This window comes from Mucor velutinosus (genome assembly GCF_035048745.1).
Source record: "Mucor velutinosus strain NIH1002 chromosome Unknown tig00001542, whole genome shotgun sequence".
In the NCBI taxonomy this organism is placed as follows: domain Eukaryota; kingdom Fungi; phylum Mucoromycota; class Mucoromycetes; order Mucorales; family Mucoraceae; genus Mucor; species Mucor velutinosus.
In genome coordinates this window covers 1222450-1248859 of record NW_027041924.1, presented here as the reverse complement: position 1 = coordinate 1248859, position 26410 = coordinate 1222450, and the positions used below count along the sequence as shown (strand labels likewise).

The window sequence follows — 26410 nt, the reverse complement described above, 5'->3', positions numbered from 1 at the left end:
CATCAATTCTCTACGATAGGTCTAGCAGAGAGACCTGGATGTTCCATTTGAGTCATGTAATGGAGCTTTATTTCATGCATTATATGATATTTATCTACTTTTGAAGCAAGATCACATTTTGATGATGGTTAAGTGGTGTGCAGGATAATGTAAAGTGCTGCGGCAACATGTTAGTTTTCCATGACGAGATAAATTACTTACTATGTATTAATCTAGATTGCCCATGACCTGATGGAAAGCAGAAACGCCGAACAAGACGCTCTGGTTTGAAACAAACAAAATTTAAGTGTTCTTTCTGGTGCTACCAAAAGGCTAAATGGATTTGCCAATGTAGGTTCTTGGTATCCATCAACAAGCAAGATGATTGGGAGGATCAGTGCATGCACTCTGGAAAAAAACAAGACATGTTACACAATCGTTTCAAGAAGCAGAAGTTTGATCTGCAGGCAATGGTGCACACTTGGTCAGTGACGTTTTGCAGAATCCAAATCTGACAAAAAGGAAACATTTGCTCAAATTACTACCAAACTTGACATGAGATACACGTAAGATAGGTCGATAAAAGGTCCCTTGCTGGCAGCTATTGCAATTCACATCCTATAGTTGATTTACTTTCGGAAAAATGGCTTCCGAGATCACAGATCGAGAACTACAAAAAATTTTCTTCCCAACTTCTTTCAAATTTTTCACGCCAACAAGGCTCTTTTGTGCGATGATTTTTGACGTTTTGTGGTGAGATCTAGAGAGCGTGGATTGTCAAGAAAGCTTTCAAAAGCATCCACTGGTGGTATATGGGACTTGATTGATTATTAATACAACACCAAGACACTGAATTGAGTTTGGAATCATCAAGATCTCTTTTCCGATTTTGTAAACTGTCCACGTAACGTTTGGCACATTTAGTGAATGATCGAAGCTTCTAATTTGCTACTGCGATCCTTTTTTAGGGTCTACTGCTGCGGTTGATACCTAAAATGAATCGATTCGGTATTTTAAGATTTTCTAAATTGAAGGGCAAATCAAGATATAAATACCATGTTGATTCTGGAAAGAAAAATTTTCTCTTGTCTTTTTCCTTTTTCTTCAGTCTCACTTTTCTCTCCCCTCTGATTCAGCATTAGCATCATTACATGGAAGAGAAAAAGAACGCTCTGTACACTGAGCAAGTAGAAGAAGCTCATTTGAGAGATCAGCCGAATTATGCACATTCAAACAACAGCACCATTGATGCAGATGTCAATGCCAACAAAGAGAATATCGGCCACAACGACACATTTGGCGAATCAGAAGCAAATCAAGTCAACATTGAAGGTAAGAAAAGCTCTTTTTTTTAGCCCTGACATTGCGCTCATTCAACATCCAACTGGACCTATAGATGCCAAGAATGAGTATCAAGAGCTTCGTCGAGAATTGAGTACAAAAAGTCAGCGCTTATCACTTTCCAAAGCTGAGGAAGGTGCATCAAATTCCGAAGACTTTGATCTAGACCAATTTTTACATGGCATTTCCAAAGCACAAGATGAAAATGGACACAAGCGCAAACATCTAGGTGTTGCTTGGAGAAATTTGCATGTGGAGGTACGCTGGCTATTTGTTGATCTATCAATACCATACGCTAAACATGCACAATAGGGTCTTGGTGCCGACGCTTTCACAATTCCGACTGTCATCAGTAACATTCTCTCCGTTGTTCAATTCTGGAAATTTTTCCAAAAGAGCAAGGCCAGTACTAAAGTGATCATTGATGATCTTTCTGGTTGCTGCAAAGACGGCGAAATGCTTCTTGTCTTGGGGTAATTATCATGCTTGATCAAAATTGTCTTGTTACTAACATTGATTCTTCCATAGTCGCCCAGGAGCAGGCTGTACCAGTTTCCTCAAAGTGATTGCCAACATGCGAGACTCATATACCTACATTGGTGGTGATGTGAGTTACGGTGGTATTGATCCCAAGACCTTTGCTGAGCGCTTCAGGGGTCAAGTCTGTTACAATGAAGAGGAAGATCAGCATTACCCTACTCTTACTACCAAACAGACGCTCCAGTTTGCCCTCCGCACCAAGACTCCTGGAAAACGTATTCCCGGTGAAACCAAGAACGATTTCGTTGATCGTGTACTCTACATGCTTGGTAATATGCTTGGTTTGACAAAGCAGATGAACACCATGGTCGGTAATGCCTTTGTGCGTGGCTTATCTGGTGGTGAACGTAAACGTCTTTCCATTGCTGAACAAATGACAACCAGTAGTACCATCAATTGTTGGGATTGTTCCACCCGTGGTCTCGATGCCGCTTCAGCTCTTGATTATGTGCGCTCATTGAGAATTATGACTGACGTATTTGATATCACTACCATTGCTACTTTGTATCAAGCATCCAACAGCATTTTCAGCTTATTTGACAAGGTGCTTCTCTTGGATGAAGGTCGTTGTATCTACTTTGGTCCCACCAGTGGAGCCAAGCAATACTTTGATGATCTCGGTTTCCATTGTCCCCCTCGCAAATCTCTTCCTGATTTCTTGACTGGTCTTTGTAATCCTTTGGAGCGTGAATTTAAGCCTGGATTCGAGGATTCCGCACCCAAGCATGCCATTGAATTCCAAGAAAAGTACTACCAATCTGATGTCCACAAGGCTATGATGCGTGATTTGGAAGACTATGAAGACAAAATTGCTGCCGAGAACAAGGCGAATGCTTTTGAAGATGCCGTTCGTGAAGAACATCAAAAGCGTGCTCCCAAGAAGACTCCTTACATTGCCTCTTTTTTCCAACAAGTCAAGGCTCTTACTATCCGTGAACATCACTTGCTTATCAAGGATAGAGAAGCTCTAATTTCTCGCTACGGTACTATGCTTATTCAAGGCTTGATTACTGCCTCTTGTTTCTACTTGCTTCCTCTCACGGGCAGTGGTGCTGTAAGTGGATTCTATCTGTACATAGTTTGTTGATTTACTAACCGAATTTTCAGTTCTCTCGTGCTGGTGCCATCTTCTTCTCGGCCATGTTCAACACCTTCATCTCTCAGTCAGAATTAGTTAGATTTTTGATGGGCAGGCCCATCCTTGAAAAGCACAAGCAATATGCCTTGTACAGACCTTCTGCTTACTACATTGCTCAAGTCACTATGGATATTCCTTACAGTCTGGCTCAAGTTTTGCTCTACAACATTTGCTCGTACTTTATGATGGGCCTCAATCTGACAGCTGGCAGATTCTTCACTTCATTCATCATTCTCTTCTTCTTGACAATGTGTATGACTGGATTCTTCCGCTTCTTTGGTGCTATCACTTCTAGCTTCTTCATGGCTACTCAAATCACTGGTGTCTTGCTTATTGCCACTACCACTTATACAGGTTATACCATTCCCTATGACAAGATGCACCCTTGGTTGTTCTGGATTTATTATATCAATCCCATTACTTATGCTTACAAGGCTTTGGTTTCCAATGAAATGGAAGGTCAATTGTATTCTTGTGAGGGTGTTGGTAATGCTGTTCCCTTTGGACCTACTTATCAAGACTGGAACTATAAAGTCTGTACTATGGCTGGCGGTAACCCGGGCGAGAATTTTGTTCGTGGCGATGATTACCTTCGTACTGCTCTCTCATATAATCCTGAGGACCTTTGGGCCCCTGATTTCATTGTTGTCGTTGCCTTCTTCATCTTCTTTACCATTCTCACTGCTTTGGCTATGGAATACGTCAAGTTGAACAAGGCTGGAAGTTTGACCAAGCTTTATTTGCCAGGCAAGGCTCCTAAGCCTCGTACTACTGAAGAAGAAGATGAACGTCGTCGTCAACAAGACAAGATCACTGAAAACATGGACAAGATGTCTACTGGTACTACCTTTTCATGGCAACACGTCAACTACACTGTTCCCATCAAGGGCGGCTCCATTCAATTACTCAATGATATCAATGGTATAGTCAAACCGGGACATCTCTGCGCCTTGATGGGTTCTTCTGGTGCTGGTAAAACTACTCTTTTGGATGTACTCGCTCGCAGAAAGACTCTCGGTACTGTTTCAGGCGAGATCTTTTTGAACAATGAAGCTCTTATGACTGATTTCGAACGTATCACTGGTTACTGTGAGCAAATGGACGTCCATCAACCTGCTGTCACTGTTCGTGAAGCTCTTCGCTTCTCTGCTTATTTGCGTCAACCTGCTGAAGTCTCCAAGGAAGAAAAGGAGGAATATGTTGAGCAAATTATTCAACTCTTGGAAATGACCGATATTGGTGATGCTCAAATTGGTCAAGTCGAAACTGGTTTTGGTATCTCTGTTGAGGAGCGTAAGCGTCTTACTATCGGTATGGAGCTTGTGGGCAAGCCTCAATTGCTCTTCTTGGATGAACCTACTTCTGGTTTGGATGCTCAATCTTCTTTCAACATTATCCGCTTTATTCGTAAGCTTGCTGATGCCGGCTGGCCAGTGCTGTGTACCATTCATCAACCTTCTGCCATTCTGTTTGAACACTTTGATCACTTGTTGCTCTTGGTCAGAGGTGGCCGCACTGCTTACTATGGTGAAATTGGTCAGGACTCTCGTACCATGATTGATTACTTTGAGTCCAATGGTGGTCCTAAGTGTTCTCCTGATGCTAACCCTGCTGAATACATTCTTGAAGTCGTCGGTGCTGGTACCGCTGGTAAAGTCACCAAGGATTGGGCTGAAGTGTGGCAAAACTCAGAGGAATGTAAAAGACTCGATGCTGAACTCGATGAAATTGAGGCTAATGCAAACAAGAATCCCACTCGTGAAGCTCATACCTATGCCACATCAATGACAACTCAATTCCGTCTCGTATATGGTCGTATGGCTCTTGCTTACTGGCGTTCATCTGATTACAATATTGGCCGCTTCCTCAATCTCATGTTCACATCGCTTATCACTGGTTTTACCTTTTGGAAGCTGGGTGCTAGCTCATCTGATATGATGTACAAGATTTTTGCTTTGTTTGGTACCTTCATCATGTGTTTCACCATGATTATCCTGGCCCAGCCTAAATTTATGACAGAGCGTATGTATTTCCGTCGCGAATATGCTTCAAGTTACTACGGTTGGTTGCCCTGGGGTGTCTCTGCCATCTTGGTTGAAATTCCTTATGTCTTTTTCTTTGCTGCTACTTTCATGTTTGGTTTCTATTGGACTACCGGTATGCAAAACACGGCCTCTGCTTGTGGATACTTTTACATTACCTTTGTCATCCTTGTTTGCTGGGCTGTCACCTTGGGTTTCGTGATTGCCGCTGTAGCTGAATTGCCCACTATGGCTGCTATCATCAATCCGTTGGTTCTCTCTCTTCTTATCTTGTTCTGTGGTTTGATGCAATCTCCTAAGGCTATGCCTAAGTTCTGGAGTTCTTGGATGTACTGGTTGGATCCTTTCCATTACTATATTGAAGGTCTTACTGTGAATGAACTTGAAAACTTGAAGATTGTCTGTACAGATGGCGATTTGTTGCGCTTTTCAGTTCCTGAAGGCCAAACTTGTGGTCAATACACCGCTGATTTCTTTGCAAATGGTGCTCCTGGCTATATCGCCAATCCTGATGCTGTTCAACCTGAACAATGCGGCTACTGTACCTACAAATCAGGCCCTGAATTTTACGAGGGCAACATGGGATGGAGTGCCGCCAACAAATGGCGTAACTTTGGTATTTTGTTTGCTTTCTTTATCTTCAATATCATTGTCTTTTTAGGCCTTGTTTATTGGAAGAGAAAGGGCAGAAGATAAGCCTGCTTTATTTATATAGTTACTTTATTACACATGTACAAATTCAATCTTTAATTAATAGCATTCATATATAGACCTTTTGTTATTGCTTTTTTTTGCATTCTAAATATTGCAGCATATCCCCCTTCTTTACAACATACATAATTTTGTGAATAAATGATTTTGTTTATCAGAAAGTAAGTGAATCATCATGCTTCAAAGCTATATTATTCTGGTTTGGTGATTCCATAATTCATTGAATGAACAATGAATCAAATGCAACCGATAAATTTAGTCGATGATGTTGGTGTTCTTGTTTAAGATAATAAATTGTATCTAGCACCCCTATCACCCTGGCCACCACATTTTATACCTTATCTTCACATTACCTTCTTTAATTCGAATAGTATATAAGCCGTCTTATGATTTCCCAATAATATAATAAACGATTTTCTTGACATGAGTAAATTCATGGTCTTGTTAACTACTATTATTAAGTTATTTATGGTGAATCAGGGCTCTCTACTCAATTCAGCAGCATTGGAGCAGTTGCTCTTGCAACTACCCTGAATAAACACCGTTTTTTGTTATGTCAAATGTTCTGGCAAGGTCTCACACTAAGACTTCTGGGTTATTCTTGGGTCCTTTGGGTAAATCATGCTAATCGTGATTTACAAATCATTTGTTGGATAGATAGTAAGCCTACTTGTATTATCGTTCATCATCATGCTGTAAGCTATAGCGTAATGAAAAGTATATAAATGCATCCTCTGGATGCATTCTCAATAAAAACGCAATCGTTCTTTGGCAGATTCAATTTTACATTGTATTTTGACATAGCATTGTTGTGGCAACAACGTAAACAGCACTGCGCTGAAGAAGTACTTATATAACTCCCCTTAAATAATAAATTTAAAAGACACCCCTTACATCAAACTGTGTAATACCTTAGACGCCAGATCAAACAACTCTACCTTACGGCACTATTGAACAAAGAAAAATTTAAATGTTATCCGTTAAGATAATATCGTTTTATTACAGGAACAAAATCATACTAAATGACAAATCAACAGGAAATCAATTAGTTGTAGCCCTTCGCTGTCTCAACCTCTGAGCCAATCAAATTGCTTCAAAACTCCGCTGACCTAAAAAAAATTTGCGAGGGTTTCCCCCTGTTTTGATGTGAGGCAAAATTTTAAGCGCCGCTATAATAGCAATATAGCCGCTGCTATCATCAAACTTTCCCCAAGTGCTAGAGCATGCCTTACTTACACCACCTAGCTTTAAATTCAGGCATTGAGACCCTCAATCGTCACTAAAGTAAGTAGCGATAACCAAGTGGAGGCAGCCTATCCACCTCCTAGTCTCGGATAAAGTCTTGTTGAGCTTCAGCGATAGGCACATTCACCACAACGTAAAAAAAGGTATGCTTCAAAGAAACATAATAATATAAAAAGAATGGAGAAAAGAACATGCTACAATACTATAGGAGTATAGTAGTATATGTAGGCAAAGAAAAAAGAAGGATACTCACACGCAATGAGTCAAAGAAAAGCATAACAAATACAAAATCAAAGATGTTCACAACAGCTCGTTGTTGTTGCAACAAAAATGCATATATGAGCATCATGCATGGCAGTAATAGTCGGATGTAAAGCAAAACAAACGCACACAACTGCAAAAGCAACAGTGGGATTATAAGTTTGCAATATAACATAATGACTAATGTTCTTTCATGTGAAGCCACAGAGGAAGCACCACCAGCAAAAGAAAAAAAAAGAAAAAAGCGCAGCAAGGCAAACATCATGAATGCATTATCACGAAAAAGGAAGCAATGATATAAGCGTTCAGCGAAGTTTTATATCATTGCGACCAGAAGAAAGAAGATAATACTTACCACTTACCACAGCCACAGATAGACCAGATATTACGCTATCATCGGGTATGAACCAAAGAACGAGCATGCACCAAATACAGTATTATACCAGAAGAGGCCAGATTAGCAGCAGCAACATTAGTACCATAGACAAACTAAAGAACGAACGCCATCAGCAGAGAGCAGACAAACGCCAAAGAAGTTACTTACCACTTATCACCACCATAAATAGACCATACGAGTGTAGGCAATCACTGGAGACAGAACAGAGAACAAGCATGCACCAAACACAGTAGACCAGGAAAGACCAGATTAGCGGCAGCAACACCAGCACCATAGAAAAATCAAAGAATGAACGACACCAGAGACCAAACAAAGACCAAAGAAGCAACCACCAGAAATGATAAACCAAACAAGCAGACAGCAGAGAAAGCAGAGAAGCAATGGCAGCAGCAGCATCCACGTCAAACAAACAAAAAGAATTATCAAAGCCTAATAAACAAATTCAATCAGTGTTAATTCTACGCGTTTTAGTGCTCGTGATCGAATGGTACCTAGCATATTCCACGTCAAAAAAGCAGTATCAAGTTCTTCCAACGGTACAAGACAGAGTTATCGGAAGCTAGAGTGTTAATGTCAATCAAACAGTTTCCAAAACGACCATGGTTTGATGCTGAACGCGTTTCGCAAAAAGGGAAAAAAAACGGGTTTATGGAATAATGAGAGGGCACCCTATCCGACGTCACCGCCTGTAGATTTAGCCTCAGTATTGTACCGTAGCAGCCCTAATTGCGGTAATTTAATTTGAAATTGTGCAGTGGGTATTTTCGTGTTCAAACTTGACTTGATTTCATATCTGTTAAGCACAAAGAATAAAAGGATTATTATTTGTAGCTTATAAAAAATGTTCAATATTATAAAAACAAGAAAAGACTTATTTGAATAAGATCAGACACAAAAACTAAAGATTTATTGATGAAGACAAGAGTTATTCTATTTATACTAAGTTCTGAATGCCAAAGTAGCAATTTATCTTGTACAACGCTTATCACATCTGGTGAACCTCAGTATTTAGATAGCTGAGATGCACTTCACTTATCATAGCTTGTCCATGTTGTTGCACAACACAGACATATCTACCCATCAAGAATACCTTAATCTTTATAGACAGTTGAAGCCCTTCTGGCACAACAATATCCTTCGAACGTTTTTGCTAAATTCGACTATGAAAACTATCGTTGTCACACCCAACTTTCTAATACATCTCTAGAGGACTAAAAAAGCCGCATCGAATGGTGCTGATTACTTTCAGCTTTCAGACCAAAAATAATGAGCAATTTCCAAAAATATGAAAATAGGTTTTCTGTGAATATGTCAAAATCTAGCATATGAAAGTCTCATAGAAACAGTTCCCAGTGCTGTATTCCATTTTTACGATCAATTTGATCTAATATGTATCATAGAAAAAGTCTTCATTTTTGGGGTAAAAAACGCGATCATTTGATTTTCAAGAATTTTGCCTTGCTAATACTCATGAAAATATGAGAATTTTCATGAATTTGCAATGACCCAAAAAAAAAGAGATAAAGCATCAGTAAGTAAAGCGTATCAAAGAAGGGTGATTTGGTCCTATTCCAAGCGTCTACAACGCTTTGTAGCTTGAGTTATTCGTGCTTCAAAATGGCTAGATTTGAACAGAATCTGGCCTAAAAATAAGGCGTACTAGGTTTTGTTGCTAAAGAAGTAAGTAAATTACAATTTTGTTTGATGAACCAAATGTTTTGCACTGTATGGAACGTAGTTTCTAAATGATACCGTATATACTAACCAAGAAGTTTTACTAACAGCACCTGTCCAAAATTTGCAAATTTTTCAAATCTCAGATTTCTTATTATCACCGCATCCGATCTAAAATCCAATTGAACCATCATTTTCTACGCATAAAACTATCATAGAACTTTGTTACTTTTAAAGCTTTAGCATCAATTTTTTAAAAATGGAAGTTCGAACGTCCAAAGGTTGAAAACCTCAAAATCAAAAAACATTTTGTACACCAGTTCTTCATAGGTAAAAAGATTAGAATCTCGTTAAACTTAAATATATTGCAGAATAATGATATTGGAGCAAGTTCTTAGTGGGAACATTATATTGAAAATGCATACTTCATGAGATAATCAACATTGGAGATGCTATTTTTAAGCGGGGGAATATACATACTTTAAATTGGAAAAGTTATTATTCTTAAATAAAGCAAGCTACAGTTGTCTAGTCTTAACAACAAGATTTTTCAACATGTCAGGTATCCATTGATAACTTAAAACTAACAAGTTAATATGGCCCTTTTTGTACGCTCCGATTTCTAAAATGCTTGGCCAAATGCATACATGTGTGGTGTACACATGCGAAAGCTCAACAGAGATTTAATTTTTATTGTTCTTGTGGAATTTGAGGCTTTACAGACTAAAATTCACGGAAAAAAAAGAATAAAAAAACAGTAATGTCAACTTGATAAAGGTATATTTTATTATCAAACTGACAGGTGTAAAGTAAACTGAAGTCTCTCTACTGGCCAGGTAGATGATCCTTCTTATATACTATAACAATGGATAAAAGTTCTATTAATTAGATTGACAAATAAGTCAACTCAGATCAACTAATGTCTAATCATGCTAAAAGACAACTCCAGCAAGCTAATCATGATTTAGCTCTGTCTGGATGAATAATTAGACTCTCATCCGAAGTACCCTGATCTATCCTTTCCATAAGGATAATTAATATCGATCTAGTAGCATGTATCCGATAGGTACAGTCTTCTTAGTCTATATTAATAGTACATATCTGAGTGTATATCGCTAAGCATACATCTTTAGCATGTATCTGGATATATGGCATGTCTATAGCATATCGTATGCATGTCTATAGCATGTCTCATATATAGTACAAGTCTGTAGTACATAAAGTATCTGTAGCTAGTATCACGGATATAAGCATGTGTCTTATAGCGTGGATCATGAAGTGCACATCTGAAGCAACAAGCTCATATTGCATTAATCTTGGTGCCTATCCAGATATGGTAAACATCCGTAGTCAATGTCGGAATACAAGTATAAGTCTATAGTGCCATCCATGTCCGTGGTGCCATCTATAGCCTATATCTTATATAGTATGAATCTTATAGTACTAGCGTATCTGAAGTCCATATCTTCTTATAGTATAAATCGATATCGTACATCTAATCCAGCGTACATACAGTTTATATCTAAATCTGGTAACTGGATGAACTGTCGGAATGCAGATCATAGTGGATGTATTCCACAGTTCTGAATGATGATCCATGGGATTCCGAAATCTATCGATTATAAAAGTACGCATTTCTTGATAGCAACCACCCCTTCAAACTTATATGAAACTGGTAGAGAATTCAAAGGAAAATGCAATGATATCTATATCAAGTCTCCGGTGTACATTGTTCAACTGATATTTGGTGGGATAATTCTTGCAATTTTCTAACTTTTTTTTAAAGATTAATCAGTATCTGTCATCAAAACATCTTATTAAGCATTACTAAACATTGTAGACTAAACAATTCCCTATCAAATGAGCTATTGCTTGAAGCTCTGGCATAACTCTATCATGAGATATTGACAATATTGCTCTGACCAAAAAAAGGTCACCCAATTTTTTTGCTTGCTATCACACGTAGATTTTGAAGAAAAATCGATGATTTTGCATTATACCCTTTTTTATTATATCTCGACAAATACTCACTGGATTCGCACAAAACAAAGACCATTCGATAGCTTTACGCTATATCCATTATAATGTAAGAATTTTAGGTACCAGGTGGTGTATCTTCCCTTCTTAAATTTGCCCAAAATCTTATAATGCTTGAGCTACAAGCAGGGGATATTCAAAATTTCTTTATTTATCTATAATAACCATACCATTATATAGAGAATTAAAAAAGAAACAGAAGCTATTAAGCTTGAAACTCTCGTTCACTTAGTAAAATCCAGTAGTATGGCCCTTTGAAAATCAATCATCCTGACTATTTTCCGGCATTACTCATCAGCAGTAGCCGCACATTTAAACACGTCCTACTACTAGAAAAAGCAGTAGTTAATATTGTAGAGAAAAAGCATCCCTATCGAATAAACCCTGATTCAAATGCTCTAGCATGATTTTATCATCAGAAATCAACAATTTTGCACCTCCAAAAAAACTGCCACTCAAAATTTTGCCCTGCTCTCGAACAGATAAATTTGGGCCGAAAATCGATGATGCTGAAGGACGGCATTTTTGGTCATATCTTGGGAAAGGCGCATCAAATTCAGATAAAACAAACAACCAACTAATAGCTTTTTTACTTGGGGTCTTCCGTGATTTAAGAGTTTCAAGCCCCAAATATGCATTCTCTTCCTGATTTTCCCGGAAATTTTGTATTTTACGACTTTCAGGCAAAAAACTTGTCAAACTATTCCAAATAATAGAGATATATTAGCCACGTAACTTGGTAAAGAATTAAGATGCATGTGCACCAAACGAAACCTGTTGTGGTGCCAGAAGGGCTACAACTGTCTATAAAGATTAAGGTATTCTTGATGGGTAGATATTGTTGTATTCACACATCTAACTGCTCCTGAATCTCAATATCGTAGATTGAATTCAGTAATAAACTATGCACATATGGAGCATATGTAAATAAGCTGTATCAACATGTAAACGATAACCATGATATTCACATAAGCTAAGTTTCAGTAAGCTATTCTCTATGTGTCAAAAAATAGCAGATAAGGAATGTAAGTAATTAACGTTGCCAAGAGCAACTAAAGATATTTAGACTGATCATCTATATCTGAAATATTTACCATTTAGCAAAAGTGATGATTGACACTAAAACTTAGCTTGAGAACACCATTCTAGACGGGTGTGTAAGCAATCCATAAATCATACATATAAATAGCAGTAGACATTCACCCTTCCCTTTTCTCTCCATCTGATTTTACTGAAATAAGCTTATATCCATTCTCACGTACTTTCAGACATTTACAACAATACTATATAGCTTGTACACAACGAAGCTTATTATTTTATTGTATAGTCTCGAGAATCAATAAGGGGGATATGTTGTACTGAATCCGCACCACATAAAGTTAAAGTATTGCTCATTGTGTGGAGCCAAGAATTAGCTATCGTTTGAGGTCTTACTCGAAGCTGCATCGCTCGTTTCCATAGATCTGCCGTGCGCACCAGTAGATCATCAGCCCCAGCTTAAATTGTTGAAAAAACGATCGCTCAAGGCTGACTTTTGCCACCGTGGCGCATATAAATTTCTTCTTGTATGCCAGCATTAGTCAATGCTCACTGTTCATTTATATCATAGACTTGAGCACCACATAGGCTTTCATGTGCTGTTATTAAGGAAAAACGTCTTTTTGCCACTGTAAAAGCACTGTAATTTGGGGTGTTGAAAACTTAATTTTTGAAAGTATGGTAGGCGCCTGAACGAGGTCTCACTCTGTAAAGTAAACACAGGAAATCAAAAATAAGTTAATAGACAAGAAGCCTGGTTGAGTTGGCAGTTGTGCAGCTTATGGCGTCGAAATACTGGTTTGTGTTTATTGATTACCCTACGCTTTACTTGCTTAATTGTTTGACAACCAATGTAGTGAATGAACTCCCTTTATACCTTTAGCAACTCCTTCAAATGGGCAGAGGAACAACGGCTTAGCACTTGAAGTATCCGATAGCTTTCATTGTAAAGAGCCAAGTGCGTGCACATTTGGATTACAGAAAGGCCATACAGAAAATACGTGTCTCGTGTTGACCTAATAAAGGATGGTATCTGCCTTACACACTATATATCCATAGCTTGATAGAGCTTGATTTTGATTGAATATTTGTTCATCTTGATACACTATGCTGTACTCATGCACAAAGTACATGAGATCTGCATTACCAATAAACAATACAAAAGCACCCCCCCCCTTCGTACAAAGTCTTGAGTCATTTCAAATAGAATGTTCTAATGCTTTTAATAACAAAAGTACAAGGTGCAAGAGGCAGCAGCATAGAACGAGGCTCATCATTTGATGTACCTATGTACATGTGTTATAGATTTATGCATGATGATGCCTCTGAAAATTAATGCATAAAAGCAAATTATGAGCTACTATTGCATTTTCAGCAGATTATGTACGATAAAGACAATTCTCCTTTTCTTTCTTCTTTTTTCTCTTTTATTCTTCATTTGCTTTTTTCTTTTATACTTTTCATACACTAACTACAATAAAATGGCATTAGGTATCCCACCGCCAGATTCAGTTATAAAGGAAGGCATTTTCATACAACCATTAACCCCTATTGGCGATAGTCTCATTGGGTCGTTCTTTGTGGGCATCATACCGTTGATCGTTGTGCTCGCACTGCTAGGTATATTCCGTGTACCTGCTTATGGTGCGGCAGCAAGTGGACTCTTCACTTGGTAAGGTAGTGGAAATGCATTTCGTTTGGTTCATGGATGCTCATGCTGGTTAGTATATTCATCGCTATCTTTGGTTGGCATATGCCAGCTCAGCAAGCATTTGAAGCAATTGGAAATGGCATTGTTTACGCACTTTGGCCCATTATGTGGGTTGTGGTGAATGCAATGTAAGGTTGCATTATTAGACACGCTGGGTAGGCGATATAAACACATTCTTTAGGTACTTGTATAACATTACAATTCGATCTGGAGCCTTTCATTTATTTCGAAAATGGATGATGACCAACACACCTCCTGATAAGAGAATCATCCTGCTGATTATATCATTTTGCTTTGGATCTTTACTAGAAGGTTTTTGTTTCATAGTTAGGAAGAGATGCTCGTTGAAATAACATCAAGAATTAGGTGTAGCAGGGTTTGGCGTGCCTGGTGCCATTTGCTCGTCCATGTTGGTATCCTTGGGGTAAGTTATTCAGGTATCTATTTAATGTGTCTTGGCTGAACAAAAAAGAATTAATGAATAGTTTTGATCCGTTCGATGCGATTGTATATACCCTGTTATTCAACACAACGCCTGTGGCATTTGGCAGTTTAGGTATTCCAGTAACAACACTTGCATCCCTAACTGGACTGCCTGTCATGTCGCTGTCGGCCATGATGGGTCGTCAATTACCATTTATCAGTGTACTTTTACCTGGATATGTATTATCAATTTTCGCTGGATTCAAAGCTGGACTTGTTGAATGTTGGCCCGTGGCACTTGTGGCAGGCTTCGTCTTTGCCATTGTACAAGCAGTGTTTGCAAATTGGGTGGGTCCAGAATTACCAGATGTGATAGCTGGCTTGGTGTCCTTAATTTCCGTAATGGGGTTTGTACAGTACTGGAAACCACCTTATCGACGAGAATACGAAGCCAATATGGACTTTTTACTCGCCAACGACTCCTCAATGACGACAACTTCAGTCGACGGCAGCAGAGAGCATTTTGACGACCCAGCAAGCCCAAAAAAGGGGAAAATGATGGTGGAACATCAGGAATCCACAGCGTCCTCTACTGACTTTTCATCATCATCTGTGGATGTTATATCAGCAAAGAAAGATGGTGGTATTACTCATCAAAATGCGACAGAATCCCAAGTTATAGATACCGCAGAAACAAGACAAGAGCTGGGTAGTATGGAGAAATTGACCTGGAGAGAAACAGTTTTGGCATGGGCGCCATGGATCACTGTAGTCATTGTTGTAATGATGTAAGCGTGAAAAACAAGGTTATATCGAGCTTAGCTGACATGTATTCACCAGATGGTCTTTTGCAAAAGTGTCGCATGTAGGTCAGATTAATGTTCAATGGCCTCATCTGCATGAAAAGGTAGGACTGATTTCATGGATCACAAACCAGTAAACCAGAAAAAAACTAAGTATGGCAACTCAACATGCAAAGGTTTGGCTTACGCTGTATGGGAAGAAGTACGATGCCATCTGGGGCTTCCAACCCTTGGCCACAGGAACCGCTATTTTAGTATCTACCATACCATTTTCAGCTCTGGTTATGCTTCATGGAGTTCATCCCCGAATATTCCCTAAGGCTTTAAAGGATACCGCTGTGCAACTCTACAGACCCGTTGTCACAGTTTCATTCATAATGGCATTTGCGTACCTTTTAAATTATTCAGGTACTAAAAAAGTATAAATATCATACATACAATCTATTAATACAAGCATGTAAATATAGGTATCGTTTATACAATTGGTTACCAACTGTCATCTGTGGGTCGTGCATTTCCGTTTTTGTCAGCATGGCTAGGCTGGATTGCATGCTTTCTCTCAGGCAGCGATACATCAGCTAATTCATTGTTTGGTAATTTGCAAGTGGTGGCTGCCAGGGAGATTGGACTCTCAACTGTATTGATGGCTGCTACCAATTCTGCCGGTGCCATTACGAGCAAAATGGTGTCTCCTCAAAACTTGACTACTGGTGTCTCTACCATTGGCTTACAAGGCAAAGAAGGGCAAATTCTGAGACGCACATTAATACACTCTGTCGGTATGTGCTGTATCATGGGAGCTATGGCTTGCATCCAGCAATACTTGATTCCAGGGATGATCCCACCTGCCGAGTGAAAAATGCAACTTGTTGGGCAATGGATGTATAAATATAGATCCAAAGATCTAAATAGTGTGAGTGTGTGTGATTGCAATAAATTAAAATTGTATGTGCTACATCCCCCAATCCTTTAAAATCATCCTATCTAAAACTGTAATTTAAGCTTTTTGGGCTTATAAATTACGATAAACTGTAATATTTCGTCATACGCGCACAATGTTTGTGTTTTCTCGTATTTGCTGCATTCAGGGATTCTTCCTGGCCACAGTTATTTTTAAACATTGTCAACACGTTCAATATTACTATAATGAAGCTACCGTTTTTGAAGCGATTTAGACAATTTTGAAACCGACTTGAGGATGTCTATCACGATTACGCGAGTCAAACGTAATTCAAACGGTGGATTTGTAACAGATTACCCGGTGTAAGCAGCATTTGTCTGGATTTCACATTTTCTGCTTGGATCTAGTGCTCCACTATACAACTTTTCATCGAGTAAAAGCAGCCTGTATAACAGATAAAATACAAATGTTCATTTCCGATGTTATTTATGTGTGTGTTCAATCTAACAATAGTTGCAAGAAGTTTTCTTTAAGCAGAACATTAGGTCTCTAAAAAAAGAGTGTTTTGCTAAAAATAAAGAAATCCAATCTGCGAAAAAAAAAAAAAAAAAAAAAAAAAAAAACCTTGTTGGTACTGATGTTGTTTGTGTTTACTAAAGTTTGTTTCTTATACATTTGCCATTACATTTTAAGTTGCAATTGCATCCAACAACGTTTATCAGCCAAAGGTCATATTCATAATATAATTGAAAGGCGGCTGCCGTGGCTACCAGGGTTCAATTCGCTTGAATCAATCGTGATGGAGCATTGGTAATTTAAAACTCATGCATTGCGAAATTTAAGATACAGGAGTTATTTTTAGATGCTAAACTAGTATCAATGGCAGCATAAATTTTCTTTATAGCGCGAGGGTTTCTTATTATCGTGATTGCGCTGTCAGTCAATAAGGAGATAATATTATACTCAATCAAGACGGCACTCTCATAGTGCGCACGTACAATCATTCCCAGCAACTCATGCCGCATTGGGCTTGCACCGAGAACTGCAACCAAAATACAAGCAATCATTCAATTGGCATTCCATGATAGCAACTACATTTCCCATCACTCGGTTTGCTCGAGCAAATGTTGAAAGATCAAGGTACACAAAGAGATATTAGTGGTAGATCCAAATTCTGATGCAGATTTATTTTTAACCCATACATTTTATTCTGTGCCTGACTTTTTGGGCTGCCACACAAAACGTGGTTTTCAATATTACGTCTATCAATTTTATATTACACACAAATAACTTGCATTTTATTTTCTCTTCACCCCTTTCCCTCACACACGCACACTCAATTGATATCATAAAACTTCTACATGCGGGGAATTTAAACCCTTTTGTTCTACATACAACATTTTAGGCATATGATGATGTATTTGGGTTTAATGCACCGACTTAAGCTACCGATTTTTATTTTTAAACCTTTTTTTTTCTTTATTTTATATAAGCAACAAGTTTTTTGATATTTCCCTTTCCTTTTCCTCCTTTCCATTAAATTCTACACATCAATTGATTTTTCTTCTTTTTTTTTTGCATCTGAAAAGAGAACCTCCACCGAAAAAAAAGGGAGGCGAAGTTTAAAAATAAGAGCAAGAAAAATCAAGCGACATTTGCATTTATGCTATCATTCAGCATTTGAAGAAAGATAAATAAAAACTGTATTAAACATGCCTCCGAAACAGCCAAGTGATGCTTGTAATTCAACAAATTCTAGCATTGCTGCAGATGATCAAAATCAATCGTTCTATCAAAATGCAATCCAGACGAGCAATCTGAGTGACATCTCGGTGGGTGAATTGCTGGTGAAATATCAAGACAATTCGCAATTGCTGAATCACATACTAGCAGCAAAGGCAGAGGAGGACAAGGTGAGTACTGGTAGTGTGTATGAGTGGTAGAATGAATAGCTCATGTAGTGCATACAGAGAAGAACGGCGGAGGAATGGCGCCAAGCAGAAGAGGCTCGTTTGCAATCCAAATACATTGAATTCGAATTGAATCAACGTCAGGAGGGTAGCAATAGCGACAATGATATCAGTCAATCATTAGGTAAGATCTGTGCTGTCAATTGGTATCGTGGAAGGGTCTGCTCATTAATTTCATGGCTTAAAATAGACAATTTTCTGATGCATCATCAGCAAAACGATGCCACCATGTTTGATCCATTATACTTTGACCAGCAAGCATCAGATCAGCCAATGCAATTCTCCTCATCTGGTCTACCGAATTCCTTGCAGGCAAGGCTGGACGTGCCTCCATTACCTGGCACATCTATATCTGAGTACGCGTTCATGCAGCATCAATATCCTCAAGAAGCTGTCAGTGTCGCTTCCTCCTCTCCTTCCATAGATCTACTTTCTCCTTCGGCATTTGACATGTATCAACATCAGCGACCCCAGAGCATGTCTTGCTCTCCTCCTGACATGGATGATCTACCTCTCTTTCCTTGCTCCAATACCACAACAACACTGACACCGGCCCCTATCATTCCATCACACACACTTCCTAGTAATACCAGCAGCCAGAAACTCCACCGCTCGACAAAATCACCCAGTCAAAGCCCTGTGCCCGCAACTACTCCTGCAGTCTCCTCTTCCTCTTTATCTCCTCCTCCTCCTCCCTCTCATTCACAGCAAAATAGATCCAAATCCGGAAGATCAGCTAATATGCACAGAACTCTCTCTTATGAAAGCGTCATGAGCCTTGATGATTTGAATATGAACAAGAAATCTGGCTCCTCTCCTTCAGCACCACCCGCGCCTCCACCACAGCCATTAGACCATGACAAGGTGATGGAAGCACTTAGAGCTAAATTGCGCCGATCCTCATCTCCATATCAGACTACGAGACGAAAGCCATCTCCAGAACCTACACCACCACCAAACACATATCCAACTACTGGTGTGCTATTACTCAATCTAAAGAGCCGTCGTCGTACATCATCAGTGACAAAACGCGGTAGTGGGAGTGGGAGTGGGAGTGGTAGCGGAAGCGGTAGTAAGTCGTAACGGTTAGTTTACATGTATACATATGCACACATTTTTTCTTTTTCATTATACATATTCCTAAAGATCATAGATAATTCCTTCCTTTATACATTATGCCCTTCAATTTCATCATGCCTTATAAATATATATATATATAAAAACTCATTGTATGCCTCCTTCCCTCTTTTTTCATAAATAAAGCGCGTTCATTATACACTGTAAAAGTTGGCTATACAAAGGCTGCTCAACATACAACTCACTCGTCAAGTTCCGCTTAATTCATCGCCGGATTCCAGCTCTTTGCTTGTGATTTGCATTCAAGAATTTATGATATTTCGGTACGCATTCACTGACCACAGAGAAAGCAAGAAAAGGGCAAAAACTATTCTAGGAATGCGTGGTGTTTTGGATAAGCTGCTGTCTGCCCGAGTTGTGCGACACCCTGGGCAGATGATACGGGCAAAATCTTCTTAATTCGTCAGATTGCAGCTTTGACTATGAAGAAATTGAAAGACTAATACCTATTTGGAGAGATCGAAAAGTCAGGGAACCTCAAGATCACTCTCCTAAATCATGCGAACTAAAATACGATTCAGCCATATTGCGAGTTATAAATATCTACATGTCATTTGATGAATATCACTGTATAGATCTGAATTACACAAAAAGACATTCTATACCCATGCTGTCTATCAATCTAAAAATAATAGTATAATCTAAAGCCTGGTAAATTGCGAGTTTTCTCTCTTCCATTGCTATATTGCTACTGTCTCTTTTGCAAAATGGCATTCAGCTGAGTATTGAACCACAGCAATGTTCCATTGTATGACATGTATTTGATTGTGTACAAGGCCATTGTACCACCCACAAAATGAAAGTTTAATAATTCAATCGGAAGGATGGGTGTTGTGAGTGCAACATGGCACAAGCGTGGAAGTTTAGGATTTTAAAAATAGATTTATTTCTGCTTCTCTCAGTTTTGTGAACGCATAAATGTCTACCTTGTGAATAATCAAGGTTTTTCTCGAAGCATTTGCTCTTACTAATCACATCGCTGTTTAGGTAAAGATTCTTCATTCAGACTTAAATCAACACTTTTTAATTGTAATAGAAGCAGCTCATTGAAGTTTGCGCGTAGAGCGATTTGGCATGATCTCCCAGCGCGTTGCCTAAGAGAAATGAGTTCATGTCTATAATTAAATTACATTTGAAATGATGCTGCAGTAGACATTTGATTAAAGTTGTGGTAGAATACCACAAAGAGTGTACCGTTACTGATAGGTTGGATATCTGTATAGCTTGCTTAGGTTTTATACTGTTGATATACATTTAGTCTCGTCGCGTAAAGCCGGATTCACATTGAACAAACACTGCATACTCTTTTTGTTATTTTTATGAAGACATACAGCGTTGTTTGGAGAGAAGCTCATCCCACATAATTAGTTGAGCAAGAAAGACCGACTTCTTTCACACATTTGATTTTCTTGGTGGCAAAATCGCTGAATTAAAGCTCTCATAATGATAATTCAATGTATGTGAGCTTTCAGATTAACATTGTGATCAATAAGACATGCAACGCAAACAAAATATGTCAAGTTTGGAGCAACTCCTCATCGGATTTCTCACAGACTCGAGTTTCATTGCACTATTATATGTAGCAATAGCCCAATCGCTAAATCGAAATCCTTGCCCTGATTGCGGAGACAAAACATTTGATACCTGATTTTGTAGCGTGTGCTTTTTTGAGTTACATAGAGCCGCTTTGAAATAATAACAATCAAGTCAGCTATAAACATGCGCTGTTTACAGGAGCAACTATTGCATAGCCTTGGAATTAAATGTTATGATCCATCTAAATGCTAAATACCTATCTATGCGCGAGTTCGGCCGTGGTTTGCATCTTTAGAAAATCACATAAAGTATATGACACCATAAAAACAGATGTTGTCACTATGACTGACGCTGCGATTTGAATACAACTTAGTCTTGATTTTGATGTAAAAACTGAAGCGGTGATGAGCTGTTCTATATTTAAATCCTACTGCATTTATGAGAGCGACATTTAGCCGTAACCGATACTTGAAGGTTTATCCTTAAATAAGAGGTTTGATTGATGCATCCAAGTCTTCCTATTAATATATGCGAAATGCCCCCTTTTTACTTGGAATCATCATGCAAGAATTCTGAATAAACTACCTGTAACTGAAGATTGGACACTTCTCAGGGAGGAGTGGGGAGAGAGCTTCACGTCTATACACTCGAGAGCGACCATATAGGGGCAGACAACATACTTGTATCATCACCTACTACTCATAGTTATGCACTTCACAGCGAAATCTGGGTATATTTGAGCCGTGTTTTCTCGCGTCAGAATCCGTTTTCGACCTCAAGAACGGCACCAAACAATTGGTCTCATCCAGCATTAACTTACTGACACCTTTGCTCAACTTTTTTGAGACCTGAAAAACATGGCCGAAAATCATCTCCAAACCATGAGGGATACCTCATGGTTTTCATCAAAAATCATTAAGATTGTCAAATCTTAGGCAACTCTCCCATTAGTTTATTATTCAAGATTTATATATGGCAAGTCACTTTGTCTCCATACACTTGTCCATCTCTTTGATGCATTTGTTTTATTTCTAATTACTATCAATAAAATAATATCATCCAAAAAAAAAAAAAAAAAAAAAAAAAAAAAAGTTTTCATCAAAAATCAAACGATCACGATTTTGGCCTCCAAAATGAAGACTTTTACTAAGGTATATATTACATCAAAATGTTTCTCTCGATCCGAGGCAACCCCTAAAACTTTGTTTGTGAGACCCTTATACGTAAATCTCGACATTTTGGCACAAAACCGTTTTCCATATTTTTAGAAATTGCTCAAGTAGCTAATTCTTAATACCTATTATAATTGGAACCATAAGATGCGCCTTGGAAAGTAGTCCAAGGAAGCTTAAGGGAGGTTTTTTTTTTGTAGGGGAGACGAGCTCCAGGTTTATTTAAAGTCCTTTAAATGTCATACTGAGTGATAGAAAAGACTGTTGGTGGACCCAATGTCTGCAATGAAGGGGAATAAGATATTTTTGAACTAAGTTGGGAAAGAAATCTACTACTAATAAGGTGTGGCACCTAGAGCCAATATAATCTGCTTAAGGGAGGTTGGGACGATCACCACATTTCATATAGTCGAATGTAGCAAAATAAATAAATCAAGTCGATTTTGGTTACAATTTAGCCAATCTGGAGCAGTTGGATTATCTGATTTTAAGTTTAGGTTTGGTGCCTGCTGGCTGCTCGCAAACTCATTCCCTCAACATCTAGTACACGACACAGTTATATTGGAAAGCTATTCTCAGCATTTAGATTGAAATTGCAGTTTAATTTAGAAAGGGTTGTGTCTTGCAAGACAGTGCAAAATGGCCGCTGATTTTAAAAAGCGATTTATTTCTATTAGAAAAGTAAAATGGCGACGATATGGTACAATGGAGAATCTAATTAAGAAGAGGCAAAATGAATCAACACAACTAATTGGAGGTGGTGCTGTTATGGATGGCAGGATATTTAAAATCGGTTTCCCAGTAAGGTTGTAACACATTGTTACAGGTCATGGCAGACACAACATTGAATGTCTTTTTGACAGTTGGCAACCATGCTTCAGTCATGTTTACAGTGGCATGATTCAGCTCATGCTCCAGCACCAAGACACCTTCCTTATTCTTGCCAGCCTTCTCTTGCTCCAGCCAGGATCTGAAATAACCGTCTACTTTTGCTGGAGGCAATTTTCCTCCACCTGGAGCTGGCATGTCCCAATCATTCTATATAACAGACGACAAGAAATCAGTAAATGAATGTGGTAAGCTACTGATAATACAACTTACGGTATCACGGTTCCATAGCACAGTTCTCATACCCATCTGATGAGCAATAGCACGAACACGGTCATCAACATCACCTTGAGGAGGTCTCCAGCACTTGACTGTAACACCAGTAGCTTCCTTGATAGCCTTCAGAGTCCAATAGAGCTCAGCAACAACTTGCTCGTTCGTTTGAGTTGTCATGGGAGGATGTGACCATGTGTGAGAGCAGAGAGTATGGCCATCAGAGAGAGCACGACGAGCAGCAGCAGGGTATGTCATCACATTGGAGCCAATATAGAAGAGGGTAGCCTTCAAGTCTTCCTTTGCTAAAAAGTTGTATAATCTAGGCTCTGCATAGGGGTTTTCAGTCTTGGCATCATCGTCATCTTCATCAAGAAGGTTGAATGGTCCATCATCGTAAGTGAGACCCCAATCACCCTTAGTAGGACAAGCGTACAGATCAGGAGGCAAATACTTGACCTTTGGCTCAGTACACATGTTGGCGGACCACCAACAATCTGGATCAGCGTCTTCATCATAACCATCAAAGACCAGATCGTAATTCTTGACCTTACGAACCTTATACTTGGGAACAAGGTCCCAGTTGATTTGCTTGATAATTGCCTGAACTTCGGGATGCTTGGGGTCTGGCTTTTCCCAGGCGCCTGGATACGAGCTGAGGTCTAACGTTTCTCTTGATAAAGTGGAATTGACATCAAGAGGACCATCGTTGTACTTGGTGAGAGCATCTTTGGATACATTCAAGTTGGAGAACACAGGAGAGATTTGAGGGGCCCAGCCGTTTTGAGTGTGAGTAGGAAGAGTGATATTGGCAGCAGTCTCTGAATCAGTGTTAGTAGGAACAGTGATATTGGCAGTTTGAGGTGCAGGCATGGCAAAGACCAACTGGCCAGCAGTTGCTAAAAGAGCAGCACTGATGAATGAGATTTGCATGTTATAGATATGAACAATGTGGTGATTGATGAGAAAACCAAAACTATTTGCTCTGTATTTATACCCTTTAGATCAGAAAAAAATCGTGCGTGATATGATGAAAGTAGAGATGCCGTATCGTCTATAAATAAATATGAATCAAGCTCGTTTCTGTAACGCAATAAACCAGAATTGCAAGCTATAACAGCGTTAAGTATCCGCCAGCATCATTTGGATCAATTACCCTGTTGTAAACCTTCTTCCTTCCGTTACTCGTTCTACAATATTTTGTCTGACTTGCATTACAACGCATTGAACTGTCATAACATGATGGTAAAGCACGCATTGTTTAGGGATTAAAGAAGCGTGTACAGCCGTTGCAATTGCCACTGTGCGCTTTACCCATTTTATTGATATGACAAATATAATCACATTTGTCATCATCGTGTAAAAGTTGTGTTTTTTTCAACAAGATATAAATATAACATGCTGTGAGAAGCGCTCCGCTTGAACATGTCTTTATCAGTTGATACCTGGTAAAAGCAAATGAACAACTCATACTGAGGTTCTTTCAGAGGCTTGTCGCCAGAAATTGTGGTCTTGCGTGAACATAGGAAATTGCAGTAAATTCACTCACAATTGAGGGTCCTATTTCATATGAAAAAGTTTGATGTAAGCATACAATGCGCTTTCTTTTTGAAATCCAGGTCTAACAAGAGGTGGGACCCTTCTTTCTTTCTTGCCCCGATTTCGTTGCTTTTGACCTAAACTGAAACGAGATGTTCATTTCTGCCTCGGATGATGAGATCATTTGAACCTTATATAATTGCAGAATACAATCGAGAATGAACACCCGTCAATTCAGACGGATATTCTACAGTGTGTTATGAACGGATAGGTCGGCTAAAGTTTGTCTATGTAGAAAATCCAGAAATTATTCGTAGGAGAAACGGATGCAAAGGTAAATATCCCAACATTTTGCAATGCTGTATTTTAGCGTAGCTACTTTCAGGAAATAGGAAGCTCGTGCTATGCGGCTGGCAAAGTGCTTCAAGTCTGACAGGTTATTATGCCAGACTTGCATGTTAAGCGCTCAACGATCCAGGCACATTCGATACAATTACTTAAATTGCTCATAACATAATTACTATCGCATTTTATATGTTTGTCAAATAAACTTAAAGAACACAACTATACGGTCAAGCATCTGAAATACAACCGTACAATTTCTTAATGAGACTAGCCTGCTGCAAATGGGGTACAATACACATTTCAAATGGTTGCAATCCTCATCAATTGCCCTGTCCCTGAAATTTCCATTAAGCGTAATGATGCCATCATGTAACCGTGGTTAGTAACTATATTTGATATGTAGATTGGATTGGTAGGTCCGCTAAAGATCGGTATATTCATTGTAATGCTATATTATAAGTGAGCTCAAATCTCGCTCCAGCTGCCATAACGTTCTGCCGTATTCCATGTAAAAATAGCGAACAGGAAACAACGTGTTTGTAAATCCTGGAGTTCAAAATCCTGTAGTTCAAAATCCTGGATTCTTGTCAATTGTAAACAAGCAGCATCACAGCATGCTAAAGCACATGAAGGTAACAAGCACAGCGATGCTCTATATACATTTTTCACTGACATTTGAATCGCAAATTTCCGGCTCTATCTACATTCGCGTTCTGCACATGTGCGCATTGATCACTTTAATCCTGTGTAGTACAAATCAATGCCTTGAACGTACATTTGGCTGCTGAATCAAAATGTCAAAATGACTACAATGTGAATGATTTGACATGATATTGTTTTCCCGGGCAATCTTCTTGTACAAATACTTGCCATGCTCTGCAGTTCTGGAGTCAGAGCTTATACGACGAGCAACATTGCAATTAATTATACAATATTAAGCACATTTATTACCTCGCTGTTGGAAAATTGCGATACAGTGCATTGTGTTATTCCCATATTTAGAGATTTACAAGTTTCCCGGATAAATGAAACTTGCTTAAAGTAGATATATATATATATATAGACACTCGTTTGAATGGGTATGATAGCCGTGACAGTTGTAGAATCGTTTAGTAACACATCTAAAGGCGGACACGCTTATTCAAATAACTGTAGAAGCAGTTGGTAAACTCATTATTGCAAATGCAATACTTGCCTTTAATTTACACTTCTATAAATGCATAGACAATCAATACAATGAAGCACTCGTTCAAGTTTGTTGAGCGAGCCCTTGCCACATGTCATGTCATTATGAAATATACCAAGTGCTTCGATGAAACCAAAGGGTAGCAGATTTATTATGACTTACCCTTTAATTTTTTGGAACTCT

The 26410-nt window shown here is 38.7% G+C and overlaps 4 protein-coding genes across 4 annotated transcripts; 3 read left to right on the top strand and 1 right to left on the bottom strand.

The window, feature by feature from the left end:
* Positions 1-1130: 1130 nt before the first annotated feature.
* On the top strand, positions 1131-5736 carry ATC70_005088 (uncharacterized protein; the record flags this gene model as incomplete). Its single annotated transcript, XM_064824386.1, has 5 exons — positions 1131-1311; positions 1376-1578; positions 1633-1793; positions 1849-2914; positions 2968-5736. The coding sequence occupies 5 exons, from the start codon at positions 1131-1133 to the stop codon at positions 5734-5736; spliced, it is 4380 nt and encodes a 1459-aa protein (XP_064677322.1).
* Positions 5737-13884: 8148 nt separating this feature from the next.
* On the top strand, positions 13885-16196 carry ATC70_005087 (uncharacterized protein; the record flags this gene model as incomplete). Its single annotated transcript, XM_064824385.1, has 8 exons — positions 13885-14075; positions 14129-14242; positions 14296-14426; positions 14481-14538; positions 14600-15325; positions 15378-15444; positions 15517-15748; positions 15808-16196. 8 exons carry the CDS (start codon positions 13885-13887, stop codon positions 16194-16196), a joined length of 1908 nt encoding a protein of 635 aa, XP_064677321.1.
* Positions 16197-17953: 1757 nt separating this feature from the next.
* On the top strand, positions 17954-19294 carry ATC70_005086 (uncharacterized protein; the record flags this gene model as incomplete). Its single annotated transcript, XM_064824384.1, has 3 exons — positions 17954-18154; positions 18212-18335; positions 18402-19294. 3 exons carry the CDS (start codon positions 17954-17956, stop codon positions 19292-19294), a joined length of 1218 nt encoding a protein of 405 aa, XP_064677320.1.
* Positions 19295-22803: 3509 nt separating this feature from the next.
* ATC70_005085 (uncharacterized protein) lies at positions 22804-24090 on the bottom strand (the record flags this gene model as incomplete). Its single annotated transcript, XM_064824383.1, has 2 exons — positions 22804-23094; positions 23158-24090. The coding sequence occupies 2 exons, from the start codon at positions 24088-24090 to the stop codon at positions 22804-22806; spliced, it is 1224 nt and encodes a 407-aa protein (XP_064677319.1).
* Positions 24091-26410: the final 2320 nt, after the last annotated feature.